The sequence below is a fragment of the Neolamprologus multifasciatus genome, chromosome 7 (assembly GCF_963576455.1).
Source record: "Neolamprologus multifasciatus chromosome 7, fNeoMul1.2, whole genome shotgun sequence".
Lineage (NCBI taxonomy): Eukaryota > Metazoa > Chordata > Actinopteri > Cichliformes > Cichlidae > Neolamprologus > Neolamprologus multifasciatus.
In genome coordinates, this window is record NC_140445.1 from 44,789,551 (window position 1) to 44,807,861 (window position 18,311).

Sequence of the window (18,311 nt, forward strand, 5' to 3'; positions counted from 1 at the left end):
TACTTTTGCAAACATGTTCTATATTGACAACCTGACCAGACATTCGCAGCTAAAACACTATTATTAAAACTACACCATTGCTGCCTGTGATTTGAAATGCATTCTGGGATACCAAGTCGACACAAGCAATCGATTATCTAGGATTGACCTGTCTTGCCTTACTTTGCACGGCAACCAATCAAATGTTAGAGAAGCTGCATGGCAGCGTTAACCCCGCCCCCTGAGTTTGATGGGTGAGGCTGACAGATAAAATTATTTCATGGTGAGACCTGAAGGAGTCAACTGTGCAATAATTAATTAAAATGTGAAATAAAGAAATAATTAATTAAATGTGTCAATAATTAATTAAAATGTGAAATAAAGAAATAATTAATTAAATGTGTCATTAATTAATTAAATGTGTCATTAAATAATTAAATATGTCAATAATTAATTAAATGTGTCAATAATAAATTAATTACATGTGTCAGAAATATTTATGTAATTAATTATTTCCGATTTTAATTAATTATTGCCACATTTAATTAATTATTTAATGGTGTATTTAATTAATTCATTATGGCAGTCCTGGCGTTCCATATACCAGTAGGCCAGCTCTAATAATAATTTGGTATGGCTTCGCGGGCCAAATGTAATTAGGCTGCGGGCCAGAGTTTGACACCTATGCCTTATGGTATAGGGCATGGCTATTCAACTACGAAGTTAGTTGGGCCAGATTTTCAAACCGAGGAATTTATCTGGGCCAGATATTTTTTTTTTTGAAGCCAGTAAGCAGCAGATCATGATCAATTTCAAATCCACACAACTGTATTGAAAAACAAGTAATTTTTTTATTCCTTTTCCCCTGTAAATCTGGTGACCTCACAAATGCACACCAAAAGGTCCATTTAAAAAAAAAGGGAGCTATAACTAAACTATTTTTTGCACATTTGAAATAATAATAATAATAACAAAAAACATTTTGATAATTCCCTTTCAAATTAAAATAAATATTTCGCTGACCACTCACTTTTCCTGCCATGAATGGAGCCCCATCCGTCACAAGTATACAGACACGCTTCATATCCAGACCATTTTCCTCAAAAAGAGCTTAAATCTTCTCAAACATTATTTCGCCAGCTGTGTGTCCCTCTAACGGTAGTAAGCCGAGCAATTTCCCAATTTCTGACATATACGCACAACTGTGCATTATCAGTTCTATCTGTGATCTCCTGCTATAGACATTACATCGGTTTTCTTCAGGTCATCTAACAGCATTTCAAACTCGTCTGACGCCAGAACTTCAACTCTACGAATATTTGAACTGTCCTACAGGGGTACGTTTTTAATAGCAGATGTCACACTTACTTTAATTTTTTCATCACTTTTCAACGCATCCACCACGACCAGCATGCAGTATTTCACTGTTTCAGAATCTGTGAAAGGCCTTCTCTTCTTCGCCAAGAAGCAAACACGAAGGGAAGATGCTGCAGCTCTCTCTTGGGCTCTACAGGACCCTCACCATGGTAGTACAACTCCGGTTGTAAGATTATTAAACTCGGTAAAATGAATAAGTATTTGTCAGTCCAGGCAGGGTTAAACTGACAGTTTTCATTGTCAATTTTGCGCTTTTGGAGAGAGAAAGACATGCTGTTGTCGCAACATATATTAAGATGATTGTTTAACATGTTTACATCACGGTGCATTGTGGGTTAAATATTGCTAGGCTACTAGGAGTGTTGCATTCACAGTCTACACTACGCTGTAGGAATTTTTAATTTTTTTAAAATTAATTAATTTTTTGCGTTTTCTCTGTGTTTCTGCCAGGACCACAGGCAGGGCCACTCGCAGGTTGCTTCTGGGCCGCATTTGGCCCGCGGGCCGCCATTTGAATAGGCTTGGTATAGGGATTATAGTGTTAAGTGCTTGGGTGGTTTTCCAGAGAGGATTTTCTTAGAAATGTCTTGTAAAATTTCTAGTAAATCTTGCCATTTTTTACTCTAAAATTTGTAACTTTCCTTACTTACAAATTTCCTACTTTTTTCTTATAAATTTGCCACTTTCATCTTGAAGATTTGCCATTTTTTCCTTATACATTTGATAGTTTTCCCTCATAAATTTTGCATTTTAATGTAGAAAATCTTCTGAATTTCCCCCCACTCTACCTGCCTCTTATTTTTTTCATACTTTTAGTGGCCCTTTGTAATAATAAAGAATATATAAGTACATGTGAAACAAAATGAAAAAAACAAACAAACACAAAAACAAACAAACAAAAAAAACAACAATAGATCAGAGGCTGACTCAGTTTAAAACTAGAAACTAGAAATTATATTTTTAATGTGAGGAAACGCAGACAGTAGTTTCCCGCCTCTCCACGTCCTGTCTGCCATATTAGAGGGCCTCGCCTCAGACAAGCTTCAGGGTTCACTTACAAAGATGGGTTATTTAAAACAACTAGATATTGAAAACTTTAAGTCATGGAGAGGAAAACAAATTATTGGGCCATTCTTGCAATTTAACTGCATAATTGGCACAAATGGCTCAGGTAAGTAAAGTTTTTATTGGTGAAGTGTTCTAGCTAGCTAGCTAATGGTAAATAATTGTTAAGCTAGCGGCTAGCCTGCGGAGTATATCTTTCTTTCTTTTTGGTTTGCTAAGTAAAGAGTATGATGTAGTTCTTAGGACTACATCATCTACTTAGAAATTATATTTTTCATGTAAGGAATACGAAAAATAGTTGAACAACCTCTAAATCCCGCCTGTTATGTTAACAGACTTTGCCTAAAAAGTCACGCTAGCTGTATGGTCGTCCTACCAGAGCTGGGTTATGTAAAATAAATTCATATTGAAAACTTTATGTCAATGATTTTAAATCATACTAGGTAAATCTAATGTGATGGATGCCCTAAGCTTTGTCATGGGGGAGCGGGTTTCTTCTCTCCGAGTCAAGCACTTGAAAGACCTGATCCATGGAGCTCATGTTGGTAAGCCCGTCTCCAACACTGCCAGGGTGGCCATGAGGTACTGCAGTGATGAAGAGGAAGAGACGGTCTTTTGTAGGATCATTACAGGTCAGTGGACTCTGCCAAGTTTTTTCTTACTGGGGGTAGCATATGCAAGGCTAAAAATAACAACTGTAAAACTTAAATTAAAATAGCGAATAATGTGTATATTTGTTTATGCATGTTTTCATATATAATGATGGTGCTTTAATATACATTTACATTTACCACATTAATAACATTCAATATTTGTCTAGGATAAGAGAATCATCTAAGAAAAAAAGATAATGTAAACTGACAGCTGGGTGCTGACTCATAAAGAAGCCAGATTTATATGGAAAATGCTAATAAAGCAGCAACCACCTTTATTATTATGTACTGGCAATGATCAGATAATACGCATACACAAAGTACACAGTTATAACTATTATGCACCAGCATAGCATGATTAGTGATCTTACCTAATACTTATTATCCCAAGTGTTCCTTTAGTTGTGATTCACAGTGGTTACATTTTTCATCATTTGGTATAATGAGCAATAATTTGGATATGATTTTATAATTATTTATACTTTATTCTCACATGTAACTTAAAGAACCATTAAGACAGGAATGATTCGAGTTTTTCCTAAAAAAAAATTGTATTTGTGGCTGTTGATAATTTTCTTTGTGTGATTTATGGAGGTTAAGTGTTTTGTTTGGTTTTTAGAAGTAATCAGGTTTTTTGGCACCCAAGGCTGATTCATGTTTTACCTCAGGATACAGTTTTTAATCCAGTCATTTTCATTTGATATCTGTTGTATTTTTCAGGGGACTCCTCTGAGTATCACATTAATGGCCTACGTGTCACTTTTGCCAAGTATGTGGAGGAGCTTGAGAAGATTGGCATTTTGACTAAAGCTCAAAACTGTCTGGTGTTCCAGGTAAAGTGCCAGAGGCTTGCACTTCACTGGTTTACTGAAAGTCAACATGAAAAAAATTAACTTTGCCAGATTTGTTTGCTGTAGTGTTCTTTTGTCAGTTTTCACATTATAGCTGTGGTAACTGCATTATTGTACAACAAACTGAAAAATATGCCCAAAAGTGTTTGTATTTACCATATAATGGCATATTTTGTGGTGCAGGGATTAGGGTCAGTGATTTACAAACAATAAGAAGTTAATTAACACATAACCAGTCAAATATAACACGCTAAAAATACTTACTCAAACATAGAAGATTGCTAACAGTAAACTGTCACATTAACCCTTGCATTAATCCTTAGATGCATGAGAGACTGGACCCTACACTCTTCCATAAGTGGGTCTGCTTTTTTTCTGTGGCTCAGTTGTGGCTTTCGTCACCCACACCTTCCCATTGCTTCAGTGATCAGGGTTTGCAGTTGGGGGCAACTTTCCAGTTGACTTCTCATATGTGGTGTGACAAGCTCCTTTGAGAGCTCAGTGAGGAAGGCCTGCCATGCTGTGGTGATGCCGTTCTTGAATTGAGAGTGCTGAGCCATGAAAAAGGTGTAGGCACTGGTATCTACACCTCCTTTGGGCTTGTTGTAGAATGTGATAAATTATGTTTTTCCTCTTTCTGGTATTTTCATCCACCATTGTGTTGTGATGCATCATGCTGAGGAGTCATAGCCATACAGCCATTCCTTTCTTGGTGATGTAGCTGACCATGCAAAGGTTTGAGTGTAAACTCTGTGCTGTAAACCTCCCTGGACTCGGAAACCTTCATCCTAGGAAGGATGTCTGCCTCGTTCTATTGTAGAGTCCCCACAATAGTGTCTGCAGCAGACACTGTGGAAGAGGCACACTGGAGAAACGGTTATCTGTGGTGATGTTGTCTCTTGTATTTCTCAATTTACTGCACAAGTGCTGGACAATGTTTTCCCCTCAGATTCTTCTTACCTTCTTCCCCTGTTTGTAAACCATTCCAAGTATTGCACAGGGGATGCATGCATCATAAACCCAGAAGATCATTAGGCTATACTTAATGGGCTTGTTTGGCATGTACTGTAGAAATTTGAACCTAACCCTGAATAGCACAAGCTGTTCATCCACAGTGACACTCAGACAAGGAATGAATCCTTATCTGAATGCTGAATGTGTAGATATGTGTAGACATTGCATGAAAACAAGCTCACCAGGCCATTTTTGACCCAGTTATGCATCTAAGGGTTAATAAATAACTAAATGTGAGAGTTTTTTTTTTAATTGGCACTGTTGGTAAGAGATGTCTTACAAAGATTGTACTCCTCTTGCTTCTCACCAGGGGGCAGTGGAGTCCATAGCTTTGAAGGACCCAAAGGAGAGAACCAAGATGCTGGAATCGATCAGTCAGTCCAAAGAATACGCTGCAGAGTACAACAAGAAGAAAGAGGCCCTGCTGAAGGCCAAAGAAGACACTCAGTTTCACTTTAACAAGAAGAAATCTGCTACTGTCGAGAGGAAACAGGTGTCTCAGGAAAAAATAGAGGTAGCATACCAAGAAATTATTTTTCTCTATTCTGTCATGCTTCTACATCCTCAAATGTGGAGTCTCTAGATACATGCGCCTACAAATGGCATAAGTGTGCCTGATAGCAGGTAGATTATAATGTCACTATTGCTGCTTCTTGAATAAGGGGCTTAAATGTGCATTCTTATTTTACTTTAAAAAACACAAACACCCCAAAAGTCACAAATGATGTCGAACAGTTTTCCTCTCCCAGTCTAAACTTGTGAGATCTAATGGGGTGTTCACATCCTTGCAAATTCACGTTTTCCCTGGTATTACCTGTGTGAATTCATTTGCTTTGGAAACATCTTCATAGTCACCATTACCAAGCCAACATTGTAATGAGGAGTAAAGCTAATTGCTGAACCACTCCAATTAACATGAGCAGGTTTTACCCAAAATTTCTCCAATTATCCATGAAGCCCATATTTAGACACCACTCAGAAGGCAGTTATAAGGAGAGCATACACCTCAAGATGTCACTAGAGAAAACTACAGATTATGGCAATGATTTAGCAAAATTACACACCGACTAATTTTACTGACCTTGGATTGATGCAGTGTGTCATCACTCCCAATTTTAATTACAGTCTTGTAGTGCTGTGTGATATGACCAAAATCTCATATCCCGATATAAGACATTTATCGTCCCGACAACAATATATATCACAAATATTTTACATTTTCTGTAAATTCTGTGAATCTTGTTCAACTTGACTTGCGTGAAGTGTTTTCAGCTGGGCGTTGTGTACCTGGAGTCGAGTGTTAAATAAGTTGAAACGGCCGCAACTTTCTTTGTGAGTACTTATTTCACGGCGTGCTGCGGGGAAAAGCCTGTTCTAAGGTTTATTTTTTTTTGCACCTGATGGTTCTTTTTAGCTTCTCGTCTGTAAACACTCTACATACTATTTCATGTGATTCAATTTATTTTGAAAAATCTCAAAAAGATCTTCAGCTTTATTGTGAAAGGTTTATGTGGAAAATAAACAATGACAACACGTAAAAACAGTCGCTTGTCCTTCCGTAGTGTGGTTATATTATATATAAGAGAAAGATAGAAGTTTAAGAAATTCTACAGTGACCATCAAAATGACGAAAAAATGTTGCTGTAAACAGTTTATTTTGCGACACCACGAAACAAACAACCGATATATATCGTTATATCGAACGGCCCTACAGTCTTACCAAATCCACATTTAACCTTACCCAGCCTGCTCTGGCCCCATGAATACAGTCAGGTATGGTTGACCTCCATGTTTCTGAGAATAGTTGCCAATAAACAGTTTTTTCAATCCGATATATGAGAGGGTTAGTGATGTTCTGCAGGCCTTTGCGTCAGAATGCGGTTCCTCCTCACAGTGAGTTGCCGTTATTCATCTTTGCTCATATTTCCAGGCACAGAAATACCAGGCACTGTTGGATGAACTTCACCAAAGCCGCCTGCAGCTGAGCCTCGCTGAGCTCTACCATAATGAGCAGGGCATCAGTGCTCTTAGTGACACCCTGAAGAAGAGACAGGAGGCTGCAGCTGCAATGAACAGTAAACTGCTGATTGGGGAGCAGACAGTCAAAACTCAAAAGAAAGAACACGGACGGCTCGCAAGAGAGCAGCAACACATTGACAAAGAGATCTGGTGTGTTAGTTTTTGTATATGGCTTCAAATTTGAAGGTCTATAAATGGATGCATTATATTTTCATTTCACTAATTTTGTTTTCATTTACAGGAAAGCCACTGGTGACACCTTTTTAATCCAAATCAAATCAGATATAATTAAAAATCTGTTATTAAATTAAGTAAACTGGAAACATTTCATTCTTTCACACAGCACACAGGAGCAAATCCTGTCCCAGTCTCGGTCCCAATACATAAAAGCGAAAGTGAACACGTCTCATCACATAAAGAAGGCTGACGATCTCCGTGATGCCCTGAAGAAGAGTCAGAGGATGTTTTCAATCAAAGAGCAGGAGCTGGAAGAGCATCAGCAGGAGATTTCTCAACTTAAGAGGTCCTGGAGGAACTATGAGAAGCAGGTCCAGGAACAGGGAGCTTCCCGTGGAAGAGACATTGAGCTAGACATGGATCAGGTCTGTTAGATTTCATTCCTGCTCATTTTTGTTTGAAGTGTCAGGTACTTTTCACTACACCATGCCTTAAAAGAAACAATGATAACTGGAGATAAATTATCTGAATTTTAGGAGCGGGACTATACCTCCCAGCATGCCCCTTCCGCTTCTCTATCTATATATGACCCCCCGGCTCTACAAGCTGTTGTTCTCGTTTTCATGCCCCACCTTCCCTTTTTCAATTCTTTCACTTCTCATTAGTACAGGGGGATCTGCCCAGCCCGAGAGCCACCGCCAGTCTCCTTTGGCGGTGACTCACTTCCCCAAACGGCAGCCTCAATTCATGTTCAAGTCTTCTGCCCTTATCTACTAAAAATGCTGTCAAACCTAAAATGAGGATGTGGGCCCGGCTGGTGAAGTAACATTTAAAAGTTATAGTTATATAGGGACTCTGTTATGATTATTATTATTTTTTATGCTACAGTCAGAGCGATACAAAGAGCTGAAGGAGCTTGCCTTGAAGCAGGGTGGTGTCCTCAGCCAGCAGGCAGAGAAGCTTCACTGGGAGGTGAAAGCAGACTGGGTAAAGATAGCCTTTGACGAGCGCGGAAAGAAGGACATTGAGGTACTTTCTATGACACAGTTCTTTTTGTAGCATTGATATATTTAAATCAATAAAATAGCTGTTCAGTCTAATCTTACCTCTGTTTCACATCACAGAACGCTATCAAGTACAACCAAACACAGCTGGAAGATTTGACATGCAGAGCAGAGAAGCTAGAGGAGTACACCAAGACCTGCAAGTATGTTGTGTTTAGCTCAACCACTAAACGCTAAAAGGAAATTGTGCTGTTTTTGTTCTTTTTTTTCACTCTCAGCGAGGTGTTAATATATGTTGTATAGTTGTTCGATAGATATATATGTTGTTTTGAAAGCACTATATGCCTCAGGTCATCCCTTGAGGAGTACCAGCAGCAGGAGGAGAGCCTTAGTGCAGAGCTGCAGCGGGGCCACCAGCGTACTAAGGAGGTGAACCAGGAGCTGAATCAGGTGATGGAGGAGTTGGGGAATGCCTGTTTGGACAAACAGGAGAACAAAAGGCAGCTGCAGCACAAAGAGCTGCTAGAAAAGCTCCGCAGACTCTACCCGGAAACTGTGGTAAGAAGCAATTGTGGTAAGAAGCAGTTGCAGCAATTCCCCAAAATTGTGGTTCGGGACATAACACCTAACATACCTTGTTTTTCTTAACACTAGCACTGCCTGTACAATTTTCTTAACTAATTTTTGACACATGCTGTTTCAGTATGGCCGTCTGTCCGACCTGTGCAGCCCTATCCATAAGAAGTACCAGCTGGCTGTCACTAAGGTGTTTGGCCGCTACATGAATGCAATCGTCGTAGCATCAGAAAAAGTAGCCCGCGACTGTATCACTTTCATCAAGGAGGAGCGGAGGGGACGCGAGACGTTTCTTCCCATCGACAACTTGATTGTAAGGGAAAAGTCACGCTGTGCTTTCTAAATCATAGCTTGACTTTTTGGGTTTGTTAAAAATGGAAAACCTTATAAAAGGCCCTGAGAAATAATGGTGTCGTTCAAGTGTCGTTCAAGTAGACCAAGTAGTATAAATTTGTCGTTCCTAACCATCACTTCTGTGTGCACAGCTGAGTCCACTGAACGAGCGACTGAGGGAGATGCCTGGTGCCAAGATGGTGGTGGATGTTGTGCAGGTTATTGCTACCACAGTTGCTACCCAGCTGAGGAAAGTGGTGCAGTTTGTTTGTGGTAACACTCTTGTGTGTGAAACAGTCAAAGAAGCCAGGAGTATGGCCTTTGATGGACAGGAACGCTTTAAGGTAAACTTTCCTCTTTTGAGATCCACTAATTTGAGAGAGAACCATAAAAAAATGTAATCTGTCACGTCTACTCTAGACAGTGTCTCTTGAAGGGACAATGTTTGAAAAGTCAGGCGTAATCTCCGGAGGCTCCAGCAACCTGCGAACTAAAGCTCGCTGCTGGGAAGAGAAGGACATGTTGCAGCTGAAGGAGCGCAAGACCCAGCTGACCACTGAGTTACGCGTGAGTAACACTAAGTGCTCTCCTTATTCTCAGTTTTCTGCCTCCTCTCCTCTTCCTTTGTCCTCTTCCCTTTGACATCTCAGTCCATTATTTGAAGGATGTCTCAATGTTAATTGAGGGAACGCTAGCTGGAGGAGCTGTGAACACAGCAATAATACTCTACTCTGATATCCTTTGCAGACGTTTTTCAAGCATGCAGAGATGTTTTAGGACTGGGACATGAAAACCAGAGAACAGAGCAATTAAATATTTAAAGATAGATGATAATTTCAGTAGTCACTGGGATATTAAATTTGGTTGCTGATACAACCAAATTTCCCCTTGTGGGGGAATAAAAGGATTAGAATAAAGGATTATTCTATTCTATTACAACCAGGAGAACTGATAAATATACTAAAGTACCAGCTTAACAAGTAGGCATTCCTCTCACTATCTGTTTGAAATCTGTGAGCATGTGTTAGTGCAAAGTAAAGGAATTTAGAAATATAATAAATTGTTGTATTTTTTGTTGTTTTTTGGTTTATACACACTGTCTTTTATGCACAGGATTCAAGTTGTGTTTTGGTTATGTAACAGGATTTGATGAGGCTGAAGAGAAAAGAGCTGGACCTGAAACAGATCGTTGCACAGGCTCAGGGTGCTCAAACCCGCCTCAAATACTCCAAAAATGACTTGGAAAACCTTCGGAAGAAAAATATCCCTAAATGCCAAGCGGTATGAGCCACACAACTCTGATATAAAATGTTCTGGAATGCCACAATCATTCTAAGTTTAGAGACTTAATAGGGCGCAAAAGTGTTTTTCACACAGGTGTTGAAATCAACTGAGCTTACAGTTTCTTGGTATTTACTCTGTCATATGTTTTCAGGACATTTCTTGTCTGGAGAGTGATTTGGCAAACCTGGACTCTCAGATTCAGATTCAGATGGAGCGTGTGAAGACAAAAGAGGCAAAGATTAAGGAGATCAGAGACAAGCTTGACCAGGTGCTGCTCTCAACATATCATGACTTAGATTGAAATGTTTGCCGTTGAACTTCTGTTGCAAGTGAATTCAGTGTTGGAGAAATTTCTTTGTCTCTGAATTTTCAGTTTTTTAGTATTTTTAATCAGTAAATCCTAACAATTGACAGAACTTATAACTTTTGCAGTGTTTTGTGCTGGCTTCATGAATGTTGGCCCATTTAATTCTTAACACTGTAAATTGACTCAGACTTTTACAAAAGCAAAATGGAATTTGAAGTGCTCAGTGAGTAACTTTATTAACAGTCTGCTAGAATGGTGGGTTTCCAAATACAGTGTTTGTCTCGTGGCTGGTTACACTTGCACATATTGGATGTTGTATGGATTCTCTCTATTCTCTGTATTTAGATGGAAAACTTGGTGTTTTCTGACTTCTGCGCTGAGATCGGAGTGGACAGCATCAGACAGTTTGAGCAGGAGCGCTTGAAACAGCAGACAGAGCTTGATAAGAAACGGTACTTCAGTCACACACCAGTATTTTCTGTGTCACATGATGAACTTTAAAAGCCAGATCTTTAATGGGTTTTTATGATAAACAACTCAGGCTGGAGTTTGAGAGTCAACATGCCCGCTTAAATACATGCATTGAATATGAGCAAAATCAGCTTGAGCAACAGAGAAAGAAGGTCCAAAAACTGGAGGATACCATCAGTAAGGAAGAGAAATTTATGACTGAGCAGAGAAAGGTAAGTCTCAGTTTTTTATGTTGTTATAAAGCAAATGACAAACATTCATAGCAATATATTTTTCATCCATCCCATTCTCCCCTTCTTATCCTGGGGGGGTGGGGGTGGGGGGGGTATCCCAGCTGTCTTAGGGCGAGAGGCAGGGTACACCCTGAAAAGGTCGCCAGTCTGCCACAGGGCTAACACATACAAACAGACAACCCTACACACTCAACATTCAGAGTTACCAATTAACCTAACCCCACTAATTACATGTCTTTGGATTGTGGGATGAAGCCAGAGTACCTGGAGAGAACTCACGCAAACACGGGGAGAACATGCAAACTCCACACAGATTGGCCCCGGGGTGATGGTGGACTTGATATCAGGACCTTCTGGCTATGAGGCAACAGTGCTGGTTACTTCTCGCCGTTGCCTTTGTGGATCTTAAGTTCGATTTTTGCAGATTTTTCAACCAAGCGCTCGTGTTCCCTTCCAGGAAGAGCAGAAGTTGTTGGAAGTGGTTGAGGAAGGTCAGAATAAGCTACTTGAGCACAAGAACAAGCTTTTAGCTAAGAAAAGTGAGGTGGTTGCTGCCAAGGCTGAGCTGGATCAAAAAACTCAAGTCCTTCAACAGATGAACAGGTAACATCTCTGCAATGCTTCTAGTGCCACTGTTTTTGAGATTTTGTGCAGTTATTACTGTCACCATTTGCACCACTGCTGATTGTATTGATTGTTGTGTTGCTGTGAGGTTTCCTCCTTGTTAGGTAGCAGAAATGTTGCATCTAACCCACTACAGTTACTGATATGCCTTTATTTCTGTTATTTAAAAAAATATTCTGTTTTTGATGCATTTAAGTAGTTTTTTCCATCAGTAATATACATGAAATTAGTTTCTTTGAACTTTGTTTCCAGTAACAATAATGTGTTATAATTGGCTGTTTTCTCTCCACCATCACTCCCAAAACGTTCCCTTCTTCCTAAGCAACCTAATGCCATGAGTTACCATATAAGTCCATGTCAAAACTTGACTTGTGTATCATGTTTTGTCATGGACTCTGTTCTCTGACTTCATTTCTCTTTATTTCGCCAAATAGGGATTTGGCGAAGCTTCAGCGAGAGGTGATGACAACAGAGACGGCTATAGAGCAAAAGCGCTTGACTAGACACAACTTGTTGCTGGCCTGCAAAATCCAGAACCTGCCCATCAGCCTGTTGTCAGGGAGCCTGAATGAAATCAGCGAGGTGCAGGTAGGACACAGAGATGTTTGGTATCTACTCTGACTTGACTGATCATTCCTGTCCTGGACTGTTTATCAAATTCAGCTCAAATTATAATTTGAAAGAAAGGTTTAAAGTACTGTGGTGTTGGTATAGATGATCATTGATTTGTCCGGTCTGTGCAGCTGGACACAGATTCTGAAAGCACTACAGCCACCATGGACATCTATGAGAGAGAGGCACGACTAGTCATTGACTACTCTGAGCTGGAGACAGAGCTCAAGGTGAAAAACAGGGCAGCATACTTATTCTCTATTGGTGTTCTTTGGTTATAGAACCAGCAAGTATCACCCATTGTGTATGGTCAGAATTTGCAGGCTGAGCAGGAAGTAGAGGCCTCCCTGGAGAACCTGAGGGAGTCAGTTTCCTCCATAGAGGCAGTGCTGCAGCGCACCACTGCCCCTAACCTGAAAGCACTGGAGAAAATGAGGGAGGTGAAGGACAAGTTACAGGGAGTGAAGGAAGGTATTTGTGTGAATCTGTTGAGTTTTTCACCTCAAACTGAAACAGCTGGTGCAAAATAAACCCATCAGGCATAACATTATGACCACTGACAGGTGAACTGAATAAAACTGATTATCTAATGGACGCAGTGAACATTTTGTCCTCAAAGTTGCCGTGTTACAAGCAGGGAAAATGTAAGTGTAAAGATTTGAGAGAGTTTAGCAATTGTGAGGGCCAGACGACTGGGTCAGAGCATTTCCAAACCTCCCTGTCTGTAGTGGTCAGCATTTATCAAAAGAACGAACAGTGATGAACCAGAATGACCCTGACAGACAAGCTACTGTAACTCAGATTGCTGAATTGGTCACATCTTGGTGGCGGATACAACAGCACAACTTCAGGGGTCTAGTGGAGTTCATTCCTCGACGTTTATATTGTTTTCATAAGATATTCAAACTGTTTATTTGATTAATTAATGAACAGAGGACTGCTTCTGTCTAAGCAGACAGATTTTTCATGTTGAAATTCATTTATTCCCATGGGTGCGTTTTGCATGTTATAGTGTGTTAAGTGAAGCACCTGGACTGATGATTAAGCTTCCTCTTTCTCTCACTCAGCCTTTGAAGCCAGCACAAAAGCAGCCAGGAAGTGTAATCAGGAGTTTCAGCAAGTCAGATCCCAGCGCCTCCACCTCTTCAGTCAGTGTTTTGAGCACGTGTCTGTCATAATCGATCAGGTCTATAAAAGAATTTGCAGGAACAACAGCGCCCAGGTGAGACAGACAAACTTCTGAAATGCACTTTGATGTTTTTTCTTCAATTTTTAAATTTTTGTTGTTCTTTTCTCCTTCAAAGTTATGTTTGTAAAATGTGTTTAATTCTCCGTATGCGGAACAAAAACAGTGAATTTTGTATATATTCATTAAAGTCTTCAGTGATGATTTACTATACATTACACTGTATAAAGGAAACAGTAGATATACAGTGGCTTGCAAAAGTATTCGGCCCCCTTGAACTTTCCCACATTTTGTTACATTACAGCCACAAACATGAATCAATTGTATTGGAATTCCACATGAAAGACCAATACAAAGTGGTGTACACGTGAGAAGTGGAACGAAAATCATACATGATTCCAAACATTTTTTACAAATAAATAACTGCAAAGTGGGGTGTGCGTAATTATTCAGCCCCCTGAGTCAATACTTTGTAGAACCACCTTTTGCTGCAATTACAGCTGCCAGTCTTTTAGGGTATGTCTCTACCAGCTTTGCACATCTAGAGACTGAAATCCTTGCCCATTCTTCTTTGGAAAACAGCTCCAGCTCAGTCAGATTAGATGGACAGCGTTTGTGAACAGCAGTTTTCAGATCTTGCCACAGATTTTTGATTGGATTTAGACACCAGACAGGTCAGGGATAAAGTTATTGAGAAATTTAAAGCAGGCTTAGGCTACAGAAAGATTTCCCAAGCCTTGAACATCCCACGGAGCACTGTTCAAGCAATCATTTAGAAATGGAAGGAGTCTGGCACAACTGTAAACCTACCAAGACAAGGCCGTCCACCTAAACTCACAGGCCAAACAAGGAGAGCGCTGATCAGAAATGCAGCCAAGAGGCCCATGGTGACTCTGGACGAGCTGCAGAGATCTACAGCTCAGGTGGGGGAATCTGTCCATAGGACAACTATTAGTCGTTTTAGACGTATTAGACAACTAAAGCCATTGTTAACAGAAAACCATAAGAAGTCCTGTTTGCAGTTTGCCACGAGCCATGTGGGGGACACAGCAAACATGTGGAAGAAGGTGCTCTGGTCAGATGAGACCAAAATGGAACTTTTTGGCCAAAATGCAAAACGCTATGTGTGGTGGAAAACTAACACTGCACATCACTCTGAACACACCATCCCCACTGTCAAATATGGTGGTGGCAGCATCATGCTCTGGGGTGCTTCTCTTCAGCAGGGACAGGGAAGCTGGTCAGAGTTGATGGGAAGATGGATGAAGCCAAATACAGGGCAATCTTGGAAGAAAACCTCTTGGAGTCTGCAAAAGACTTGAGCCTGGGGCAGAGCTTCACCTTCCAGCAGGACAATGACCCTAAACATAAAGCGAGCGCAACAATGGAAAGGTTGGCCCAGTCAAAGTCCAGATCTAAATCCAATCAAAAATCTGTGGCAAGATCTGAAAACTGCTGTTCACAAACGCTGTCCATCTAATCTGACTGAGCTGGAGCTGTTTTCCAAAGAAGAATGGGCAAGGATTTCAGTCTCTAGATGTGCAAAGCTGGTAGAGACATACCCTAAAAGACTGGCAGCTGTAATTGCAGCAAAAGGTGGTTCTACAAAGTATTGACTCAGGGGGCTGAATAATTTCACACACCCCACTTTGCAGTTATTTATTTGTAAAAAATGTTTGGAATCATGTATGATTTTCGTTCCACTTCTCACGTGTACACCACTTTGTATTGGTCTTTCACGTGGAATTCCAATACAATTGATTCATGTTTGTGGCTGTAATGTGACAAAATGTGGGAAAGTTCAAGAGGGCCGAATACTTTTGTAAGCCACCGTATATCTACTGGCATATATCAAAGTTTCTCTCCTGCTCTGATTTTCTCATGAAGGGCATTTAGTATAGTTGAATATATGTGATCCAGCACAAGCTAAACTGTACATAATTTTCGTTAACTTGAGCATTTTAGAAGCTGTTACCTTAAATAATAAAACCTCATTAAAAATTTAGGCTGTCTGTGATTTGTTCTCTAGGCCATTTTGAGTGCAGAAAATCCAGAAGAGCCGTACTTGGGTGGCATCAACTACAACTGTGTAGCACCAGGGAAACGCTTCATGTCCATGGACAACCTGTCTGGTGGAGAAAAAGCCATCGCAGCCCTTGCTTTCATATTCGCCATACACAGGTAACACTGAAGTCACCCCATGGTAGAATACATGAAAAATGTGTTACATATATTAAATGTATTTTTTTCAGTGAATTATAGTTTAAGGTCAAAGAAAACCCTGTTTTTTATTTTAATAAATGTATGTCGCTTGTTAAGCTGCAGAATAATCATGTTAAATAATAAACTACTATTGACCAAAATAATGTGATTATGGTTTTTGAGCAGCCCTAGAGATCAGTATTTGATTATGTTGACTGACACAAAGTGATGCCATATTCCTGACGTTCCTAGTATACTGTCTGTTCTGTTTCCTTCTCTCAGCTTCCGGCCTGCTCCTTTCTTAATCTTGGATGAGGTGGATGCAGCCCTGGACAACACTAACATTGGAAAGGTAAGAGTCAAGCTGCATAAACATTCACTATTAATATCCACCACTGGGACAACCCAGTATCCCGGCAAAATGTGTAACAGACACACCAGTCCACCGTGTCTATTTCACGCTTTGCCTTTCAAGACGTGAAATCAACACGGTGGAGCAGTGTGTATATTACATGTTTTGGTGTGATTTGGAGTTGGCTTGAAACTATTAATACATTGATTATATCCATTGATCAACTTCAGGAAAAAGTGTCAATCAGCAGTCTTCTCCATGATTGTGGTTGTAGGTACGGAACTTGACCCACAGATACACACTACTGGTACTCTTTGAATAGTAGCCTGTCAGACTGAAGACTAGATTTAAAGGACTATTCAGTTTTGGCACAGAAGCATCTTAATGCAGAACTGTTTGACCTGCACTGTGGATGGGACATAATTATGCTAATAACTTATTCTTAGTTGTAAGAAGCAGTGACATAAGCTGGTGTTGGATTGGGGGCTTCTAATAGAAAGGGATGCACTGCAGCAGGAGGACCATGTATTATTATCCAGATTATATTATTTTTGTATATTTACCAAATACATTTTGCCTACTGCATTCTGAAAGGAAACTTTTGTGGGCGATATATCAAGTGCAAATATTCACTGTCTCCAGGTGACCAGTTTCATCAGAGAGGAGTCCAGGGAGAACATGCAGATCATCATCATCTCTCTCAAGGAGGAGTTTTTCTCCAAGGCAGACGCTCTTCTGGGCGTCTATTCAGATGTAACATAGCTTTCATTAATTATGAAAATTAGTGAAGAAGTTTAAATTCCTACAATGCCAGGCAATAGAGTCATTATTCTTTTGTGTTTGGCAGTTTGATGAATGCATGTTCAGCTGCATTCTGACCCTAGACCTGCGTCCCTATCCTCTGGTTGAAGATGACAATGGGAAACAGACTGACAAAGAGCCCAGCTCCGACAAAAGGCAGGATTGAGCTTTACAGGAATCAGCTGCATGAATCCATTATGTTTTCTTCTTGTCTAGTGGCCTGTTGCGTTGTTTAATGGATGTGGTTGTTTCTTAGTGTTCTTATATTTTGACTACACAGAGGAACTGTCCAGACTAAATGTGCAGGCAGTGGAGTTATCTTGGATATCAAATGATGATCCTTATGTTTGACTGTTTTAGAGTAGTTCTTGTTCTTTAAATTAATTGCAATTCACTGAAGATGAAATTTTGACCTCAAGTTATGTTTATGAGAAGGTTGTGTGTTTTAATTTGCTTACAAAGCAAATTGTTTTTAACTGAGGTGAAAAATGAAAGAAGAAGAAAAAACCCTTCATATAAAATGTAACAACCACACATTACAGCCTTTGAAGGACTCTGTTTATGTGCTTGTTCTCCCATTAGGCACTTTGAAGTTATTGGTGTAAATGTTACCACTGAAGTTGGAAACTGCTTTGTTCATTAAATCCACTAAGTTGAATGTGTGTGTGATGTCTTGCTGTTATATTTTCAGCCTTTTTTTTTAAGTGTTTCCCATTTAAATGCAACAAATTCTGCTTTACTACCCATTACCCAGTACCATTGTGGATTGAGTTATGATATTAAAAGCATAATATTGTTGTTTTATAGTATTTGCCATGTACAAATTACAGATCCCATAAAGGTGCATAAGGTGATATTTTGTCTACTGCAGACAAATTATTTGTGCTAATAAGATGTTGTGTAGAAGATACTGTAATATCAACCTTCTGACCATCTGTCTCATTAATATGCAAATTATTATGTATGCACAGGATAGTTACACTCATAACATAATTTTAGTGCTAAATTGAATTTCGGATGCACACAGCTACCATATAATTGAGAACACAGCAATGTGTTTTATATTTTTGTGATTCACTGAAATGCTTGCTGATTCAACATTAAAATATAATTTACTGTAGATATTAAAAAGTAGCAAGGTGTTAAAGACTCCATACTGCATAGCTTGTAAAGCAATGAGACCTGGTTATA

The 18,311-nt window shown here is 39.7% G+C and overlaps 1 protein-coding gene across 1 annotated transcript; it reads left to right on the forward strand.

The window, feature by feature from the left end:
• Positions 1–2,328: 2,328 nt before the first annotated feature.
• smc1b (structural maintenance of chromosomes 1B) lies at positions 2,329–17,782 on the forward strand. Its single transcript, XM_085167903.1, has 25 exons — positions 2,329–2,527; positions 2,865–3,053; positions 3,795–3,907; positions 5,250–5,453; positions 6,870–7,108; positions 7,302–7,560; positions 8,024–8,164; positions 8,260–8,342; positions 8,490–8,697; positions 8,843–9,028; positions 9,201–9,392; positions 9,469–9,615; positions 10,192–10,329; positions 10,484–10,600; positions 10,985–11,091; positions 11,181–11,322; positions 11,801–11,946; positions 12,402–12,555; positions 12,711–12,809; positions 12,894–13,050; positions 13,647–13,801; positions 15,795–15,946; positions 16,250–16,319; positions 16,962–17,072; positions 17,167–17,782. The coding sequence occupies exons 1-25, from the start codon at positions 2,419–2,421 to the stop codon at positions 17,284–17,286; spliced, it is 3,738 nt and encodes a 1,245-aa protein (XP_085024029.1). The 5' UTR covers positions 2,329–2,418; the 3' UTR covers positions 17,287–17,782.
• The last annotated feature ends 529 nt before the right edge of the window (positions 17,783–18,311 follow it).